The following is a 15792-nucleotide window of genomic DNA, read 5'->3' as shown; positions in this document are numbered from 1 at the left end:
AGCAGCCCCCAGCCCAGCCCCCAGCGCTGAGAAGGGCGTCCACGCTCCACGGCCCAGGACTCAGAGCTGTCCAGGGCGGGGCACGGGCATATGTCCAGTGGCTGTCGGGGGTGGGCACCCCATGGCTCCCCAAGCTGTGGACTCTGCATCAGGCCCCAGCAGGACAGTCCCAGCCCCCCACCCCAGGGCCCTCACCCCGGCTGCCCCACGCCCGCCCGTGGCCTTGGTCAATCTCGGGGGTGTTGGGGTTGGGGCCCCTGAGACCCACCCATTCTGCTCCTGCCTGCCCTGGGCTCAGAGCCGGCTGCCAGCTGGAGCGGGTTCCTCCCAGGGCAGCACCGTCACCCCAGGCCTCACTTTTAACTCCCAAGCTACACCCCTTGTCCCTGTCCCCCCAAGCCTAGCCCTGCCCGAGGTGCCCACAGGCAGCTGCAGGCCCAGCTCAGGGCCCCTGTAGCTCTTTCCAGGGCTCTGCTCACCCTGCCCTGCCACTGCCTCTGCAGACGCCCATGCCCACACACAGGCGTGTCACACGCAGAGTCACACGCTCGCAGAGGCCAGCCCTCCTGCTTCAAAAGGGAAGCAGTGCTCACCTGCACCCAACACGTGTCTGTGCACGCATGTTTGTGTGCACACGCATGGGTGGGTGCCACATGTCGGGCCCAGCAGGTGAGGAGGGGTGGGGCAGGGCTGCACAGGCCCTGGCTGGCTGTGCCCTGGGGGTGGGGGCAGCAGCTGCCTGGGCTGCCTGCTGCCTCAGGTTTTGGTGCCCCTCCCCTGCTCCCCCCCCCCCCCCGCCTGCTGCAGGGAGAGGCCCAGCCTCTGGGGTCTCCCAGTAATTCAGGAAAGTTCCTTGCTTCTGTGGCAGGAACAGTGGCGCCTGTGCTCTCCCAGCAGGGGCCAAGGCCTGCACCAAGGCCACGCCTCCAGGGCCAGACACTGGGCTGCTGGCTCAGACTGGAGTTGAACTCCACGTGCTGGTGTGGATGGGGCAGGGAGGAAATGGCTGCCTGGGGCCCTGGAGGTGACCTGGAACGCGGACCGATGTCAGCTCTGACGCCCAACTGCTGGGGGGAGGGGTAGCCTCTGCTTCCCCAGTCCTGGCCCTCTCAGGATGCTGAGGCTACCCCTCCCCACAGCTAAGCTCAGCACCTGCTGGCCCAGCCTGGGGTGGGGCCCACCCTGGGGCAAGAAGGCCCCATGCCAGCTCCTTCTGACCAGCAAGCCCGCCGAACAAGGCGAGGTGACGACCGTCCCCACCCACCACCGCAGGGAGACCCCTGCCCAAGCCTGCCCAGAGGACCTCATGTGCTCACAGGGCCCCTGCGGTCCTGCGGGCAGCAACAGAGCCCGGTGTGGGCAGAGCTGGGAGGGGCCTCGGGGCTGGGCAGGGAACCAGGTCAGCTCCAAGGGGTGAGGCCTCAGACAGGGGGCTCCTGCTGCCCGCCCAGGTGCAAAGCCACACGGCCCGTGGGACCTGGGAGAGGGAGGAACCCCAGCCGGTGGGAAATACGCCTGAGGATGCCGGGATGTGGGAGCAGGGCCTGGAGGGACTGGTGTACCTTCCTGTTTTGCTCACTTGTGGGTCCAGCCTGCCAGGGCCCAAGAGCCTGGTGGCCTCACAGCCAGCGCCCACCTTCAAGAAGGACGTGCAGGGCGGGGAGCCCCACTCACTTCTAAAGTTGGGGGCCAGGTACAGGGAGAGCTGCCTGCGGCCCCACCCCTCAGGGAGGCCACAGCCCTACCCTCACTGCTGGATTCGAGGGAAGGGAGGAGCAGTTTGAGAGCCGACCGGCTGGCAGCATGGCACAGCGGGTTAGACCACCGCCGCTGCACTTCCGACCCAGCGCCCTGCTGTACACCTGGGCTGGGGGTGGGCAGGGTCCAGGGGCTCAGGGAGCTGGGGCTGGGCCAGGCTGAAGCCGGAGCCCAAGAACTCGGTCCTGGTCCCCCAGGTGGGTAGCAGGGACCCAAGCTCGTGAGCTGCAGGTGGGTAGCAGGGATCCAAGCTCGTGAGCTGCAGCCGCCCAGGGCACACATGGACAGGAAGCTGCAATCAGGAGGGGAGCAGACGCTCAAACCCAGGCTCTGTGATATGGGATCGGGCATCCCCAGCAGTGTCTTAACGGCTGCGCCGCGCCAGGCCAAACGCCTACACTGGCTCAGCTGTGTCACCGGCTCACAGGCGGGGGAGCTGCTTCCCGGCAGCAACACATGAAAGGAGGCCTTGATGACCTCAGCCCACGGACCAGAGCCGTGGTGGCCTCGCGGAGCTGACAGCATTGTTCCTCCTATGGCTTCCTCTCTGCCGTTGTTCAGCAAATCCAAAGCCACACAGAGACCTCACTTCCTATTTCTCAAGAAAACGGCTGAGCGGGGGCAGCTGTGGTGTAGCCGGTAAAGCCGCTGCCTGCAGTGCTGGCATCCCAGGTGGGCGCCAGTTCAAGTCCCGGCTGCTCCACTTCCAATCCAGCTCTCTACTGTGGCCTGGGAAAGCAGTAGAAGATGGCCCAAGTCCTTGGGCCCCTGCCCCCACATGGGGGACCTGGAAGAAGCTCCTGGCTCCTGGCTTTGGATCGGTGCAGCTCCAGCCGTTGCAGTCATTTGGGGAGTGAACCAGCGGATGGAAGACCTCTCTCTCTCTCTCTGCTCTCATTCTTTCTCTGTATAACTCTGACTTTCAAGTAAAAATAAAATAAATCTTTTTTTTTTTTTTTTTTGACAGGCAGAGTGGACAGTGAGAGAGAGAGAGAGAAAGGTCTTCCTTTTTGCCGTTGGTTCACCCTCCAATGGCCGCTGCGGCCTGCGTACCTCGCTGATCCGAAGCCAGGAGCCAGGTGCTTCTCCTGGTCTCCCATGCGGGTGCAGGACCCAAGGACTTGGGCCATCCTCCACTGCCCTCCCAGGCCACAGCAGAGAGCTGGACTGGAAGAGGAGCAACCGGGATAGAATCCGGTGCCCCAACCGGGACTAGAACCCGGTGTGCCGGCGCCGCAAGGCGGAGGATTAGCCTGTTAAGCCAAGGCGCCAGCCTAAAATAAATCTTAAAAAAGGTGAGACTTGAGCGAGTGAAGCAGCCAGCGGGGCTCCGGAGCGCACTGCGACGCTCTGCGGACCCAGTCGGACCAAGCCGGACCGAGTCGCACTGAGTCGCCCAGGCACCGCCTGTGCCCTGCCGTCTTGTCAGGGGCATCTCTTGTGCCACCCCAGGAGCGAGCTCCAAGCATCGCCCGCGGTGGCCACTCCTCGGGGCCAGGAGGGGGAAGCCGAGTGCGACAGACTCCGGGACCCCAGCGCAGCCCCTTTTCGCCTCCCAAGCCACCAGGACCCACTTCAACAAGGGCCCTTCCTACGGGCTGCCGGCCGAGGTCAAGAACAAGACTGCGTCCAAGTAGGACCATCAGGCAGAAGAAGACCTTCGCAACTGGATTGAAGAGGTGACGGGCATGAGCACCAGCTGGGCCTAAAGGACGGCATCACCATCAACAAGCTGCAGCCAGGCTCAGTGAAGAAGGTCAATGAGTCCTCGTTACACTGGCCTCAGGTGGGGAGTATTGGCAACTTTATATCCAGGCTTACGGGATGAAGCCACATGACATATTCGAAGCAAACAATCTTTTTGAGAATGGCAATATGACCCGGGTTCAGACTACATCGGTGGCTCTGGCAGGGCTGGCTAAGACAAAAGGTTCCATACAACCATTGACATTGGAGTAAAGGATGCAGAAAAACAAACAAGACGTTTTGATGAAGGAAAACTCAAAGCCTGCCAGAGTGTGACTGGTTTGCAGATGGGAAGCAATAAGTGTGCCAGCCAGGCAGGAATGACGGCCTATGGAACCAGGAGGCATCTTTATGATCCCAAAATGCAAACTGACAAACCTTTTGATCAGACCACAATTAGTCTGCAGATGGGCACCAACAAAGGAGCCAGCCAGGCAGGGATGTTGGCACCGGGTACCAGAAGAGACATCTACGATCAGAAGCTAACATTACAGCCAGTGGACAACTCAATGATCTCTCTACAGATGGGAACCAACAAAGTTGCTTCCCAGAAAGGAATGAGTGTGTACGGGCTTGGGCAGCAGGTGTATGATCCCAAATACTGTGCCGCCCCGACAGAGCCTGCCATTCACAATGGAAGCCAAGGGACAGGGACAAACGGGTCGGAAATCAGTGATAGCGATTCCCGGGTAGAATACCCAGTGAGTGTCATGGAGAGTACCAGGATGACTACCGCAGGGATTCCAGTGTGGTGACCAGGGCATTGAGTACTAGAGACACCCAGAGGAGCCCGGGATCCAGTCCATTGCTGCTGTTCAGTGAGAACCAAGCTAGCCTTGAGTAATTTTTATCTCGTCTTCCTAAAACACTATTATGCTTATTATACCTAAAAAAGAAATTGCCTTACATACACTCCTTTTTCCTTTCTCTGCCTCTTCCCTCAATAGTTGCCTTTTAGTGCTGTAACAGTTAAGTCCTACAGCATAACCAGTAACTCGCACATGAAGTAAAAAGGAATACTGTGAAAGGGGAGTACTCTTGTACAGCCAACTCTTTTATTAAAGATCTATGCATTTTTACAATCTTAAATCGGTATTTTCAAACAGTAGGAACTCTTTTTTTACAGTTCAGTGTATCTGGTTTCTACACAGAAGACTAAACTCATGCTTCTTGCTAATTGTGGTTTTTGCCAGCTAAATCTAAGATATGCAGCATTTTAGAAATTTACATATCAATGTTTCTACAGTATTGTTTGCTAATTTTTAAATAAAGTCCTGATCAGTGTGCACCTGTGATTATCTGTGTACTCATTCTCTTACCCAAGCTGACAGGTCTTTTCAGAGCGGTGTTGCCGAAGGAGCATGCCCAGAAGCGGCCTGCAGCCTTCTGGGCCTTTGGCGGTGCGTCTCTTCCTGTTTGTGCCAATGTATCAACGTGCAGTTGCTCTGTTTTCTTCAGCTGTATTTGTTGCTGCATTTCTCAGCATAAACTTATCCCATTGTATTTTTTATAAATAAATATTTTTTTGAACATTAAAAAAAAAGTGAGACTTGGGAGCCCACCCAGGAAGTGACATCACTGTGACAGGGACGCCCCACTGTCCCTGACCCCCAGGCTGCAGTTGTGCTGGCACAGTGCCGGGGAGGCGAGCTGGGCTAGGGGCTTCCGCATGTAGGGCAGGGTGCCCCCCAGGAAGGAGCGGAGGGGCAGGTGAGTCCTGCAGAACCAGGCACACACCTGAAGCTTGGTGCTGCCTTGGGACAGGAAGGGGCTTGGCCCTGGCTGGTGTGGGGCAGGAGAGACCCAGCAGGTGTGAGACGCACCCGCCAGCACCCCCTCCATAGCCCCCTCCCATGTGTGTGCTGAGGGAGAGGCACCCAGTGGTGTCTGGGTCCCCTGGGTGTGTGTGGCGGGCTGCCTCCACCTCGCTGCTCTTGGCTTCCGCTCATGGCTGGACTGTTCTGTCACTGTTTGCTAAAGAGATTAACTGCTGGTTCTTCCTGGTCAGGCGTCCAGGACAGGTTCTCCAGGATGCGGGGCTCCTGGGCCTGGAGGTTGGGATGGGGTCCCCTGGGAAGGGGGCTGGAAAGGCTTCCCTAGGGCCAGGATGCATTCCCCATCCTGGTGCCCTCCTGTGCTGGGGCCCCGTGGCAGGAGGGTGTAGTGTCTGATGGACAGCGAGGTGGGGCCGTTGCTAGGAGACCTCGGCAGCACCACGCCTCTGGTTGTCCAGGGCTCCAGCTGGCCCTCATCAGCTCTGCGATGGGTGGGCTTAGGATCCGATTCCAGGAACGAGGAAACTGGCCATGCTCTGTGTTCATTTCCGTTCACCCAGCACCGCACCCTGACGCTGGAAGCTCAAATTCCACCTTCCACTGACCTAACAAAACCCCTAAGTTTACAGCTGGTTCGATGGTTTAGTGATAAAATACACATTTTTAAAGTAGTCAGTTGCGTTATTTAACATGCTCTTTATTTTACTTGAAAGGCAGAGTCACGTGAGAAGGGGAGAGAGAGAGGCATGTCCATCTGCTGGTTCACTCCCCAGATGGCCACTCCTGGCTGGACCAGGAGCATCGTTTGGGTCTCCCACGTGCACGCAGGGGCCCAAGGGCTTGGGCCATCTTCTCTTGCTTTCCCAGGCCATCAGCAGAGACAGGAACCAGCATATGGGATGACAGCATTGTCTGTGGTGGCTTTATCTGCTATGCCACAATGCTGGTCCTCAAAATACTTATTTTTAAAAAGATTTATTTATGTATGTAAAAGTCAGAGTTACACAGAGAGAGGAGAGAAAGAGAGAGAGAGAGAGAGAGAGAGAGAGAGAGAGAGAGGTCTTCCATCTGCTGGTTCACTTCCCAACTGACTGCAACGGCCAGAGCTGGGCTGATCCAGAGCCAGGAGCTAGGAGCTTCTTCCAGGTCTCCCACACGGGTACAGCTCCCATGTGGGTGCAGGGGCCCAAGGACTTGGGCCGTCCTCTACTGCACTCCCTGGCCATAGCAGAGAGCTGGATTGGAAGTGGAACATCCGGGTCTCAAACTGGTGCCCATATGGGATGTCGGCACTGCAGGTGGCGGCTTTACCTGCTACGCCACAGCGCTGGCCCCTCAAAACACATTTTTTTAAAAAAAGATTATTTATTTGAAAGTCAGAGTTAGAGAGAGAGAGAGTCTTCCATCCAATGGCTCACTCCCCAACTGGCCACAACAGCTGGAACTGCACTTATCTGAAGCCAGGAGCCAGGTGCTTCCTCCTGGTTTCCCATGCAGGTGCAGGGGCCCAAGGACTTGGGCCATCCTCCACTACTCTCCCAGGCCACAGCAGAGAGCTGGATTGGAAGTGGAGCAGAGGGGTCTCGAACTGGCACCCATATGGGATGCCAGCGCTTCAGGCCAACGTGTTAACCCACTGTGCTACAGCACCAGCCCCAAAACACATTTTTAAGGAATGAAGTTTTCCAGTTCTGCTCAGCCCAAACCTGAGGGCTCAGGAGAACCAGGTAGAACTGGACAGAAGTAGACACAGGGCCTTTAACTGAAGTTACTTCCTGAGCCACGGCATACACAGGCAGAAGCATGGAGGGGCCGTCCACTAGGAGAACCACCCAGGGCTAAGCCAGTCTTGGGCTGGGTCTTCAGCCCTGGCTGTCCCTGGGGTGGGCCGCGAAAGCATGTGGGAACTGAGGAGCCACCTGGATGCACGGGGACATGGCCAGTACACGCCCAGCGCTCGTGAGAGAATCTGGCCAACTCGGGAGAGGGAGACTGGCGGGGGGTGGGGGGGCGCCCTGCCGGACGGCAGGAGCTCGCGGTCCCTCGTGGCCAGGCCCCAGGCCTGCAGTCCCCGGCTGCGCGGCTTCTCGGTCTCCAGGCAGGCTCGGGTGCCCTCACCTCCTGGGGACAGGGGGCTTCAGGACAGCCTTCGGGCCAGCAGCCCCCTTGGGGTCGGAAAGAGAAACTCGGTCAAAAGTCATTGGCGACCAGGAGTGACAGCTTATTTCCTGTTACACTTTTAAAGCTTAGATTCTCAGCTCGTGCCCAGGACCACCGGCCTATGCACACGGCACTCAAGCACAGGTGTTCGGCATCACACCAGCAAAGGAAAAAGGCAAAACTGGAGGCAGCAGAAGCCACAGTCTGGGAAGTCCTCAGATGTCAAACTGAGCCTTAGCTGACGGGGTCTCTGCTTGTACCAGATGATCACCAGAGTTCCTCAGCTGGCCACTGAAGGCCGCCCTGCAGGGCAGTGGCACAGCCAGCCTGGGGCGTGGGGGAGGGGCAGCGCCCTGACAGGGGACAGAGCTCCCTGCCCCCGGCCTGGGCTCACCTGGGTCATGGCAGCAGGAACCTCCCCAGCCCTGGCCTTCACTGGTGGCAATGGGGGTGTACAGGTGGGCTTCACGACCTGGGAGGGGCCGACAGGGACGGTGGACAAAGCCGCAGTGGCAGACCCCACCCTGGGCCCCCCTCCAGCAGCCCCCATGCTCCCAGGACCCCTGGAAGTGCCCAGAATGCGGGTACCCAGGCTCGAGAGCCACGCGCTCATGGCCAGGATGCCCGTGCTGCTTGTTTCTGCTTCCCTTGGCCAGGCTGAGCTCAGCAGCTGCAGCAACTCCCGGGATCGCCCTAGTGCTCTGAACGCAGGGCACCCATGGGGCACGAGGCGCCCCCTCCCTGAGCACCCGCACCCCAGCCTAGCAGTCACCACTTCCTGGCCAGAAACTCCCACTTTGACGCTGCGACTGTTTCTTGACACTCTTAAGACTAAAATCAGCTTAAAATAAAAAGCTGAAACAGAGAGGCAGAAAATCACTGACAAGTAACACAGTAACAACCACCACTGGCAAGATTCACCCAGGGGCCAAGGCGAGGAGCAGGCAGGAATCCCAGGGGATCCACCTGCCGAGGGGGCTGCCCACGCCGGCCGGGGATGAGTCAAGGCCTTGAGGGATGAGGCTGAGGGCCCCATGCCCCGCCCAGGAAGTACACTCATGTGCTTCTGCCTCCAGCTGAGACCAGAGACCAGGAGGGGTCACAGCCGGGGAGCGCCACACAGGCACCGGGCAGTGCGGATGGGGGCCCTGGCGGAGGGCCAGGGGGCTTCTCCCCCTGAGGTTCACTCAGAATTGCAGTTAAAAACCCAGCCCTGCGAGCCACACTGCAGCATGACTGAGGAGTGGGCAAATCCCACTGGGTTCGGCTGGGAAGGGACAGGGGCTGGCCCAGGGGGCAGAGAGAGGCGGGGCTGCGCCCATCAGAGGCTACTGTGGCCCACACGGTGACACAGGCCCATGGGAAGGGAGGTCGTGGAGTTGGCCCCACCCCCAGGCCTCTTACCTGCCTGGGCTTCAGCCCTGGGAGGGGCTTGGGGGGTGGGGCAGGTCTCAGCTGATAGGGCCAGGAGAGAAATCTTGGGATCAGTGACAAGAACCAGCTTCCTCCCCACCCAGGGGGCCGTGCCCCCCCCCCCCCCCAGCCATGGGCTCTCTGCTCCCAGGATGGCCATAACCACTGCTGCTCACCTGGTCTGGCGCCTGCTGGGTGTAGACAGGAACGGGGAGGGGCGGCCTGGACACAGTGGCTGGAGGCTGAGGGACAGGGCTATGAACCTTGGCCTTGGGGCTCAGCCCCCTCCCCAGGCCATCCAAGCCCCCAACTCCAGACTCGCCATCTGTCCGTGCTCCTCCCATGCAGCAGGGAGAGCCTCAGGCGTGTGTGGGGGCCGGCCCGAGCCCACCTGCACGACACCCCCACACCATCCTCTGCCCCGGCTGTCTCGGGGGGGCCTCGCAGACCCGGAGCCTCCTCCCTTCAGCCCCACAAACCTGGCAGGGGGTGATGCTTACAGCAGGGGGGGGCCTCTGAGGGGTCACGGAGGAAGCTGCGGGCCTGGGAGGCTGGCTGGGGGAGACAAGCTCTGCGGGGCCCTGGCTGGGGTCCGGGGCTCTGCCCCACTGCTGGAAGAGGGGGTTGGAAAGCCCCACAGTGGCCTTGGGCACTGTGCTCCTGGGGAGGAACAGGCGTGTCAGGGTGACATGGCCTGGCCCCGGCCCGAGGCCAGTTGCGGTCCCCTGGTGGGCAGTGAGGCCGAGGCTGCAGGGCAGGTCCGTCCCACAGAGGGGCTCAGAGAGGCGCTCAGCCCTAGCCCCAGCCTGCCACCCTCCCTCTAAGAGGCGGGGCCAGAGCCAGGCTGTGCTCCGGGGGTCCCGAGCCCTGCCTGACCAATGGCCGAGGGGAATGGCTCTCGGGGAGCCAAGGGCTGTTTTCTGCCCTCAAACGGTGCCATCAGCCCCGGGCATGGCTGCATCTGCCACACCGCACGGTACACCAGGCAGGTCCTCACCTCCCATGAGTGCGCTGCCAAGTCTTGCAGTAGCCGATGCCGCCTGCCAGCGCGGCCACCCCAGCTGCCAGGAGCACCAGGGCCACCAGCACACTGACCGGAAGTCTCCTGGAGACTGAGGAACACGAGGCCACACGTCGGCAGGGGCCAGACGCTGCAGCCGGTGCAGCCTTCCCAGCCCGCCTGCCCCACGGCCCATGCTCGGCTGAGGGCCTTAGGACCCATAGCGAAGGAGCCTGTGCACTATGCCGTGCTCCTGGCTCTGCTGACCGGCTGGGTGGCGTGGCACTGGGAGGTCCCCAGCTCACCAGGCCATGGTGCTGCCATCGGCCATGTGCTTGGCCACTGCGGGGAAGACACTTTGGGCTGGCTCTGAGCTGGACAGGCCTTGGGTCCCCGCGCCTATGTCCCCCACCCCAGGTCTCTTGGTGGGATGTGGCTGGGTGAACTCAGAGCCGACCCAGGGCAGGGTCCTGAATGCTCAGGCAGCACGGGCCACAGCTGCCCCTACCTGTGCGCCTGTCGGTCAGCAGCTCTGTGCAGTGGGGCGGGGCCCAGCCCGCCTGGCAGTGACACTCCCGCTTGTGGTTGCAGACCTGGGGGCGGCCAGACGCAGGGATGGGGCTCGCAAGGGTCCCTGGACCAGCCCCCCCCACAGGACCCCACTCGCCTCCCCTGTGAGCCGGCCACAAGGTCCCCCCACAGGCCTGACGCTCCGTGTGGGCCTCATCCACTGAGGACCCGGCTCTGTGGGGACCCTGCTGGCAGCACAGCCTGGGCTGGGGACACGCACCCCATGGTTGTGGCACTGGGCGGAGCAGTTCCGGGATCTGTAGACATGGAGGCCCTGGCAGCGTCCATCCCAGCAGACCTGAGGGCGGGGCTGTCTGAGCGCAGGTGTGGGCCTGCCCCAGCTGAGGGCCTCTGTGAGCCTGAACAGAGCAGAGCGGCTCCTCCCCTCCCTCCCCTCCCCGGCTGTGGGGCCGCGTGGGGCGCACACCTTGCCCGGGCCACAATGGGTGCCCTGGGGCACAGCCTCATAGGCATCGGAGTCCTCCGTGAACAGAGCCTGGCAGGTCGCCGAGTGGGAGGTGAGGGTGCAGGACCTGCGCGTCGGGGGCTTCAGCCCCCCCTCACAGAACAGGACGCCACACCAGTTGACCCTGGGGATGGAGGGCAGGCACAGGGCTGACCTCCCTCCCAGCAGGAGGGCAGACGCCCAGGGAGCTGCCCGCCTCAGCCCGGCCCCTGTGGGGTGGGGACCCCAGAGGCTGGCCGCAGACACTCACTGGCTGAAGCCGGAGGGGATTCCGCCCTGGCATCCCGGGGAGATGCTGTAGGTGAAGCAGGTGTCCATGGCTGCCCGTGCACCTGCAGGGCCGGGAGCAGGTCAGCCCCAGCCGAGGCCACACCACCAGGCCGGCCAGCATTCGCGCCCACCTCACCTGGCCCCCACAGCTCCTGGCAGCGCTGGGCCAGCGAGGGGCAGTGCCCGTTGTAGCAGAAGCCCCCGGGGCAGGGGGTGCCGTTCTCCTGGAACTCATCCTCGGGGCACGCGGGCTGCCGGCCGTCGCAGAACTCTTCCAGGTCACACGCGTCCTTCGAGGGGCGACACAGCTCGCCCACCGGCTTCACCTGGCCAGACAGGGAGCCGTGTCCCACAAAGCTTGGGCCCAGCGGGGTGCCTGTGGGGGCCCTGTTCTCACCTGGCACTCGTGGCAGCAGGCACCGTGGGCACATGTGGCCCCCTCGACCAGCTGGCAGGTGGTGGCATTGCAGCAGCGGTTCCGACAGGCCTGGGGGAGAGGCCGGAGCAGCTGTGCCCAGGGCCTGCGCTGACCCAGGGCAGACCCAGCCTCCCTCAGGCTCGTAACCCTTCTGCCATCTCCAGGGGGCTGGGGCTCGAAAGAGAACAGGAGCCCCTTCCAACACCCACGTGGCCACGGCCCCTGTCTGGGCGGCCACCCTAGCCTGGAGGACGCACCTGTGGGGGGCCACAGTCACACTGCTCCCCCTGCTCCACAAACTGGTTCCCGCAGGTGGGGCCGCCCACCAGCCGGCGGGGGTCGGGGGCATTGGCCAGGCAGCCCGTCTGCGGCCCCTCCAGGAAGGTCTCCAGGTCAGTCTGGCTGCAGTGGCTGAACATCCTGGGGAACCTGGAGCTGAGGGAGGGGCGTCCCCTCAGAGACCTCTCCCCAGCTGCACGCCCCAGCGCTGGCCCTGCCCTGCCAGGGATGCCTCACCTGATGCTGGAGGTCATGATGCAGCCGCCACTCTCCCTGGGGATGGGGCAGTAGCAGCCCTGGATGTTCTCGTCGTGATTCATGCCCAGGTTGTGGCCCAGCTCATGGGCCATGGTGGACGCCACACCGACAGGGTTCTGGCTGTGGTCCTGCAGGGGGAGGGGCTGTGAACCCTGGAACCGGTCCTGGCCCCCGCGAGTGCTTCCTGTTGACCACACTTCCAGGTGCGCACAGGCGTGAGGCCTGACCCAGAGGACGGGCGGCCCAGGTATGTTCTGAGGGGGCCCTGTGCCCAGCTCAGGCTCCTGTGCCCACTGCCCACCCTCCAGCTGCCATCCAGACCCTGTGAGCACGTGTGGCTTGGGGCCCTCACCTGGTTCACAGCCCCCGAGTGGAAGGTGCACATGGAAGACACCTTAGCCAGCCCCACGGTGGTCCCAGTGAAGTCGACCCCCCTGGAAACAAGAGCTGCACATGTGCCCTGACCTCGCTTCCTCGGGCCCTCCCGGCACCCCGGGCTCTGCCCACTCACGTGATGAGCTGAGCGTTGTCATGTGGCTGCTTCCCCAGCAGGTGCTGTGCCCGCCAGTGGAGGAAGGCCTCCAGTGTGTCGTTGGCCTGGGGGCTGACCTGGAAGCCGTCCCGGCCCACCCACATCTCCAGACCCACCAGCACCACCCGCATGTTCAGGTCCTGGTACAGCTAGAGAGGGTGGAGACCGATGGAGGGGGGTACAGGATGGTGGCAGGGCTGGCTAGGCCACCTGTCCACTGCTGGGGGACCCAGGCTTGGGCGCCAGGCAGAGCCTCCAGCTCATAGCACAGGGAACCCTGTGCTGATCCGCCGGCCGAGCGTCCCATCTGCCACCCCCGCACCCCAGCAGACCCCAGGCCACTGCAGCTGGGGGTCTGCTGAACTTGGTGCTGCCTGGCTGGAACCTGGCAGCCCTCGAGGGGACCCCAGAAGGCTCCCACGGCCCCCACCTTGTCCACGTGGTTGACCACCTCTAGCACCCGCCTCTGCACAGCCTCTCTGCTCCTCCACTTCTGGAACTGGGGACACGAGACCCTCAGGATGGAAGCCGGTCACCCTGGGGCCCCAGCCACCCTGGCCCCGTGCCTGCCCCACCTCTGCAGTGTCTGTGACCACGAACAGCTCCACATAGCGGGTCTCTCGGGACAGCGGCCCATTCTGGCGAACATCAAGGAGAAACGCCAGTCAGCCCTCAGTCTGGGGCAGCGCTCAGGCAGGGCTGCCCAGGGCAGGGACAGAACTGCTCACCCGGGGCCTGAAGGCTGGCGAGACCCGAGGCCCCAGCAGGCTGTCCAGGCTGGCGTTGCTGACCCCACAGGTCCCAGCCTTGGGCAGCAGGTGCTCCGCCTGGTACAGCATGTGCCGCCCCTCCTCAACCCCATCCAAGGGTTCGATCAGGTGGATGGCGGAGCCCGCCCGGAAGAAACCCCTGGGGGGGTGGGGGTCGGGAGAAGAGAGGCTTAGGCCACCTGTGCCTGGCAGGGCAGGGTCCGCAGCCCCTCAGGTGTGGCAGGACACAGCACTGGCAGGAGCCCTGAGCCAAGGCCTCTGCACCCTGAGACACGCCGCTGTGAGGAAGGGGACTCTCTCCAGCCCAGCCCCCAGCCCTCCTCTTCCCCTCAGCCCCATCTGTGCAGCAAGGACGGCTGGAGCCCCCACATCTCCATGTGCCACAGGGCCCGGGACACCCACCTGAGGCCGGCACAGGTGCTGAGGCTGGCGGCCGAGTGCAGGTGGCCCTCTACATGGCCCTGGTAGAGGCAGTGGTCCTGCAGGAGAGGGCGAGGGTCTCAGGCCCACCCCGTGGTCCTCCTGGCCACAGGGCGGGGCGGGGTGCTGCCCCGCTGTACCTGCCCGTGCAGCAGCTCTGTCACCTCCGAGCCGTTAGCAGCTGTGTAGGTCTCTGTGTAGCCTGGGCTCAGCAGGTCCCTGGAAGAGCACTGCTGAGCATCAGGTTCTACCACAGCCGGGATGCAGGTGCTGGAGCCTGTGCGGCCAGGCAGGGTGGGGAGCAGGGGAGGGCAGCCTGAGGGCCACAGCTCTGCTCACCTGTTCTTGCGAAGGTGCAGGGTGAAGCGGAGGCCCCCAGCCCTGAGGATATAGCTCACGTTCTCTGGGTACAGACCCTGAGCCAGAGAGAGGGCCAGGATGAGCTGACCCCAACCATGCCACCCAGAGGCACCACACAGCCCACGGCCCCATTTGTCCACACATGGGTAACGCTGGTGACATCCCTTCCTTGAGGAAGAGGGATGGGGTGGGGGTGGCGCAGCCCCAGCCCTTACAGCAAGGGAGGTGAGGGCGGGGCACAGAGGCCCCCTAGCTGGTCATGCTGCCCACCCCCCGAGCAGTGTCCATCCCCCCTTCTAGGATGCCTGGCTCCAGCTAAACCTGCACAGGAGCCCAGCTGCTCCTCAGGCCCAAAGGTCAGCCCCTTGCTACTGGAGACGCAGGAGCGCTGGGATCTGTCCACAGAAGCAGGTTCTGTGAGGCCAGCCTGGCAGGCAGGCAGATGAGACTTACCAAGTGCGTGGGAAGGGCTCGGCGGGCACGGGGTCCAAGCAGGCGCCGTGGCCACACCACCTCGTAGGGCTCCACGTGGGGCCAGGGGGCAGCCAGAGCAATCGCTGAGGAGAGGGGTCAGAAGGCACGTGGGAACCCCCTTGCCCTGGGCAGTTCTCCGGGCTACGTGCCCAGCTCTGGGGGGTGAGCTCAGTGGGGGTCCTGTGTCCACCAGAGTACAGGACACGGCACCAGGCAGGGCCAGGAAGGCCGGACCAGCACCCAGCTGTCCTCATCTGTCCAACCACAGGACTGCATCCAACCAGGAACAGAGAATGGGGCTTCCCGCCCCCACTGTGGGCCTCTTCACCTCACCAGGAACTGGAAACTCCTGTATCCAACAACAGATCTGCCGCCTGGCCCTCAAGGGCAGGTCCAGCAGGTCAGAGGTGACCCACCTGGGAAGGATCGTCTCCATACCTCCCAGAACCCAGTTCATGGGCGACACTGGGCTATGGGCCCCTGGAAACAGGGGCCAGCAGCCCCAGGGAGGCAGGTCCCCATGTGGCCAAGGCCCCCGCAGCTCCCTTGGCTCCTTCCTCCCTGAGCCCAGGGAGGTGGACGGCCCCTTGGTGCACAGGCGAATCTGGGGCGCCCAGGGCACCTCCAGCGGGGCCGGCTGCATCCTGCAGTCATCATCCTGTGGTCGGCCAGTCCCAACCACAAGCCCGGCACTGCCTTCGCCTTTACGTCACTTCTGCAGGTTTCCTCAGCTGAGTGACCACGGGCAAGCTGGAGGCCGGAGGCCAGGCTGACCCGCCCGACACCCAAGACAGCCACAGGACCACTCACCCTGCAGCCAGAGCCAGCTGAGTGGCCAGGACCCCAGGCCGCACATGGTGACACGCTGGACTAGTCCGGTGTCAGGCTCCTCATGCTCTGGCTCCTGGGCCCCAGGGCCCGCTCCTTCCCCTCCTATGGCCCCGCCCCTGCCAGTCCCCAACCAATGGGCCCCTCTGATGGCAGGAGGGGAGGGGCACACAGGCCCTGGTGGGGGGAGGCAGTACACACCTGACTCACCCACTGGGCTGAGCAAGGCCCCCTCCCCAACGACTTCCTGGGCTTGGTTTTCTACATCTATTTCAGCGCTGGGAGCTGTGGGCCT

General features: G+C 62.8%; 1 protein-coding gene and 1 pseudogene across 1 annotated transcript; one reads left to right on the top strand and one right to left on the bottom strand.

Annotated features, from left to right (window-relative positions):
- Positions 1-1803: 1803 nt before the first annotated feature.
- Positions 1804-4278, top strand: LOC133776307 (calponin-3-like; annotated as a pseudogene).
- Positions 4279-7921: 3643 nt separating this feature from the next.
- Positions 7922-15126, bottom strand: ADAM8 (ADAM metallopeptidase domain 8). The gene is made up of 22 exons (XM_062215149.1): positions 15108-15126; positions 14649-14752; positions 14175-14251; positions 13976-14054; positions 13818-13894; positions 13374-13554; positions 13221-13283; positions 13076-13144; positions 12625-12794; positions 12466-12547; positions 12093-12241; positions 11834-12011; positions 11556-11645; positions 11295-11484; positions 11139-11220; positions 10850-11012; positions 10643-10720; positions 10361-10445; positions 9850-9964; positions 9353-9512; positions 9029-9094; positions 7922-8894 (listed from the first exon to the last, which is right to left on the bottom strand). Exons 1-22 carry the CDS (start codon positions 15124-15126, stop codon positions 8496-8498), a joined length of 2676 nt encoding a protein of 891 aa, XP_062071133.1. The 3' UTR covers positions 7922-8495.
- Between the last annotated feature and the right edge of the window lie 666 nt (positions 15127-15792).

The sequence above is a fragment of the Lepus europaeus genome, chromosome 17, assembly GCF_033115175.1.
Source record: "Lepus europaeus isolate LE1 chromosome 17, mLepTim1.pri, whole genome shotgun sequence".
In the NCBI taxonomy this organism is placed as follows: domain Eukaryota; kingdom Metazoa; phylum Chordata; class Mammalia; order Lagomorpha; family Leporidae; genus Lepus; species Lepus europaeus.
Note: the sequence above shows the minus strand (reverse complement) of the source record. Positions and strands in the feature narration are given on the sequence as shown.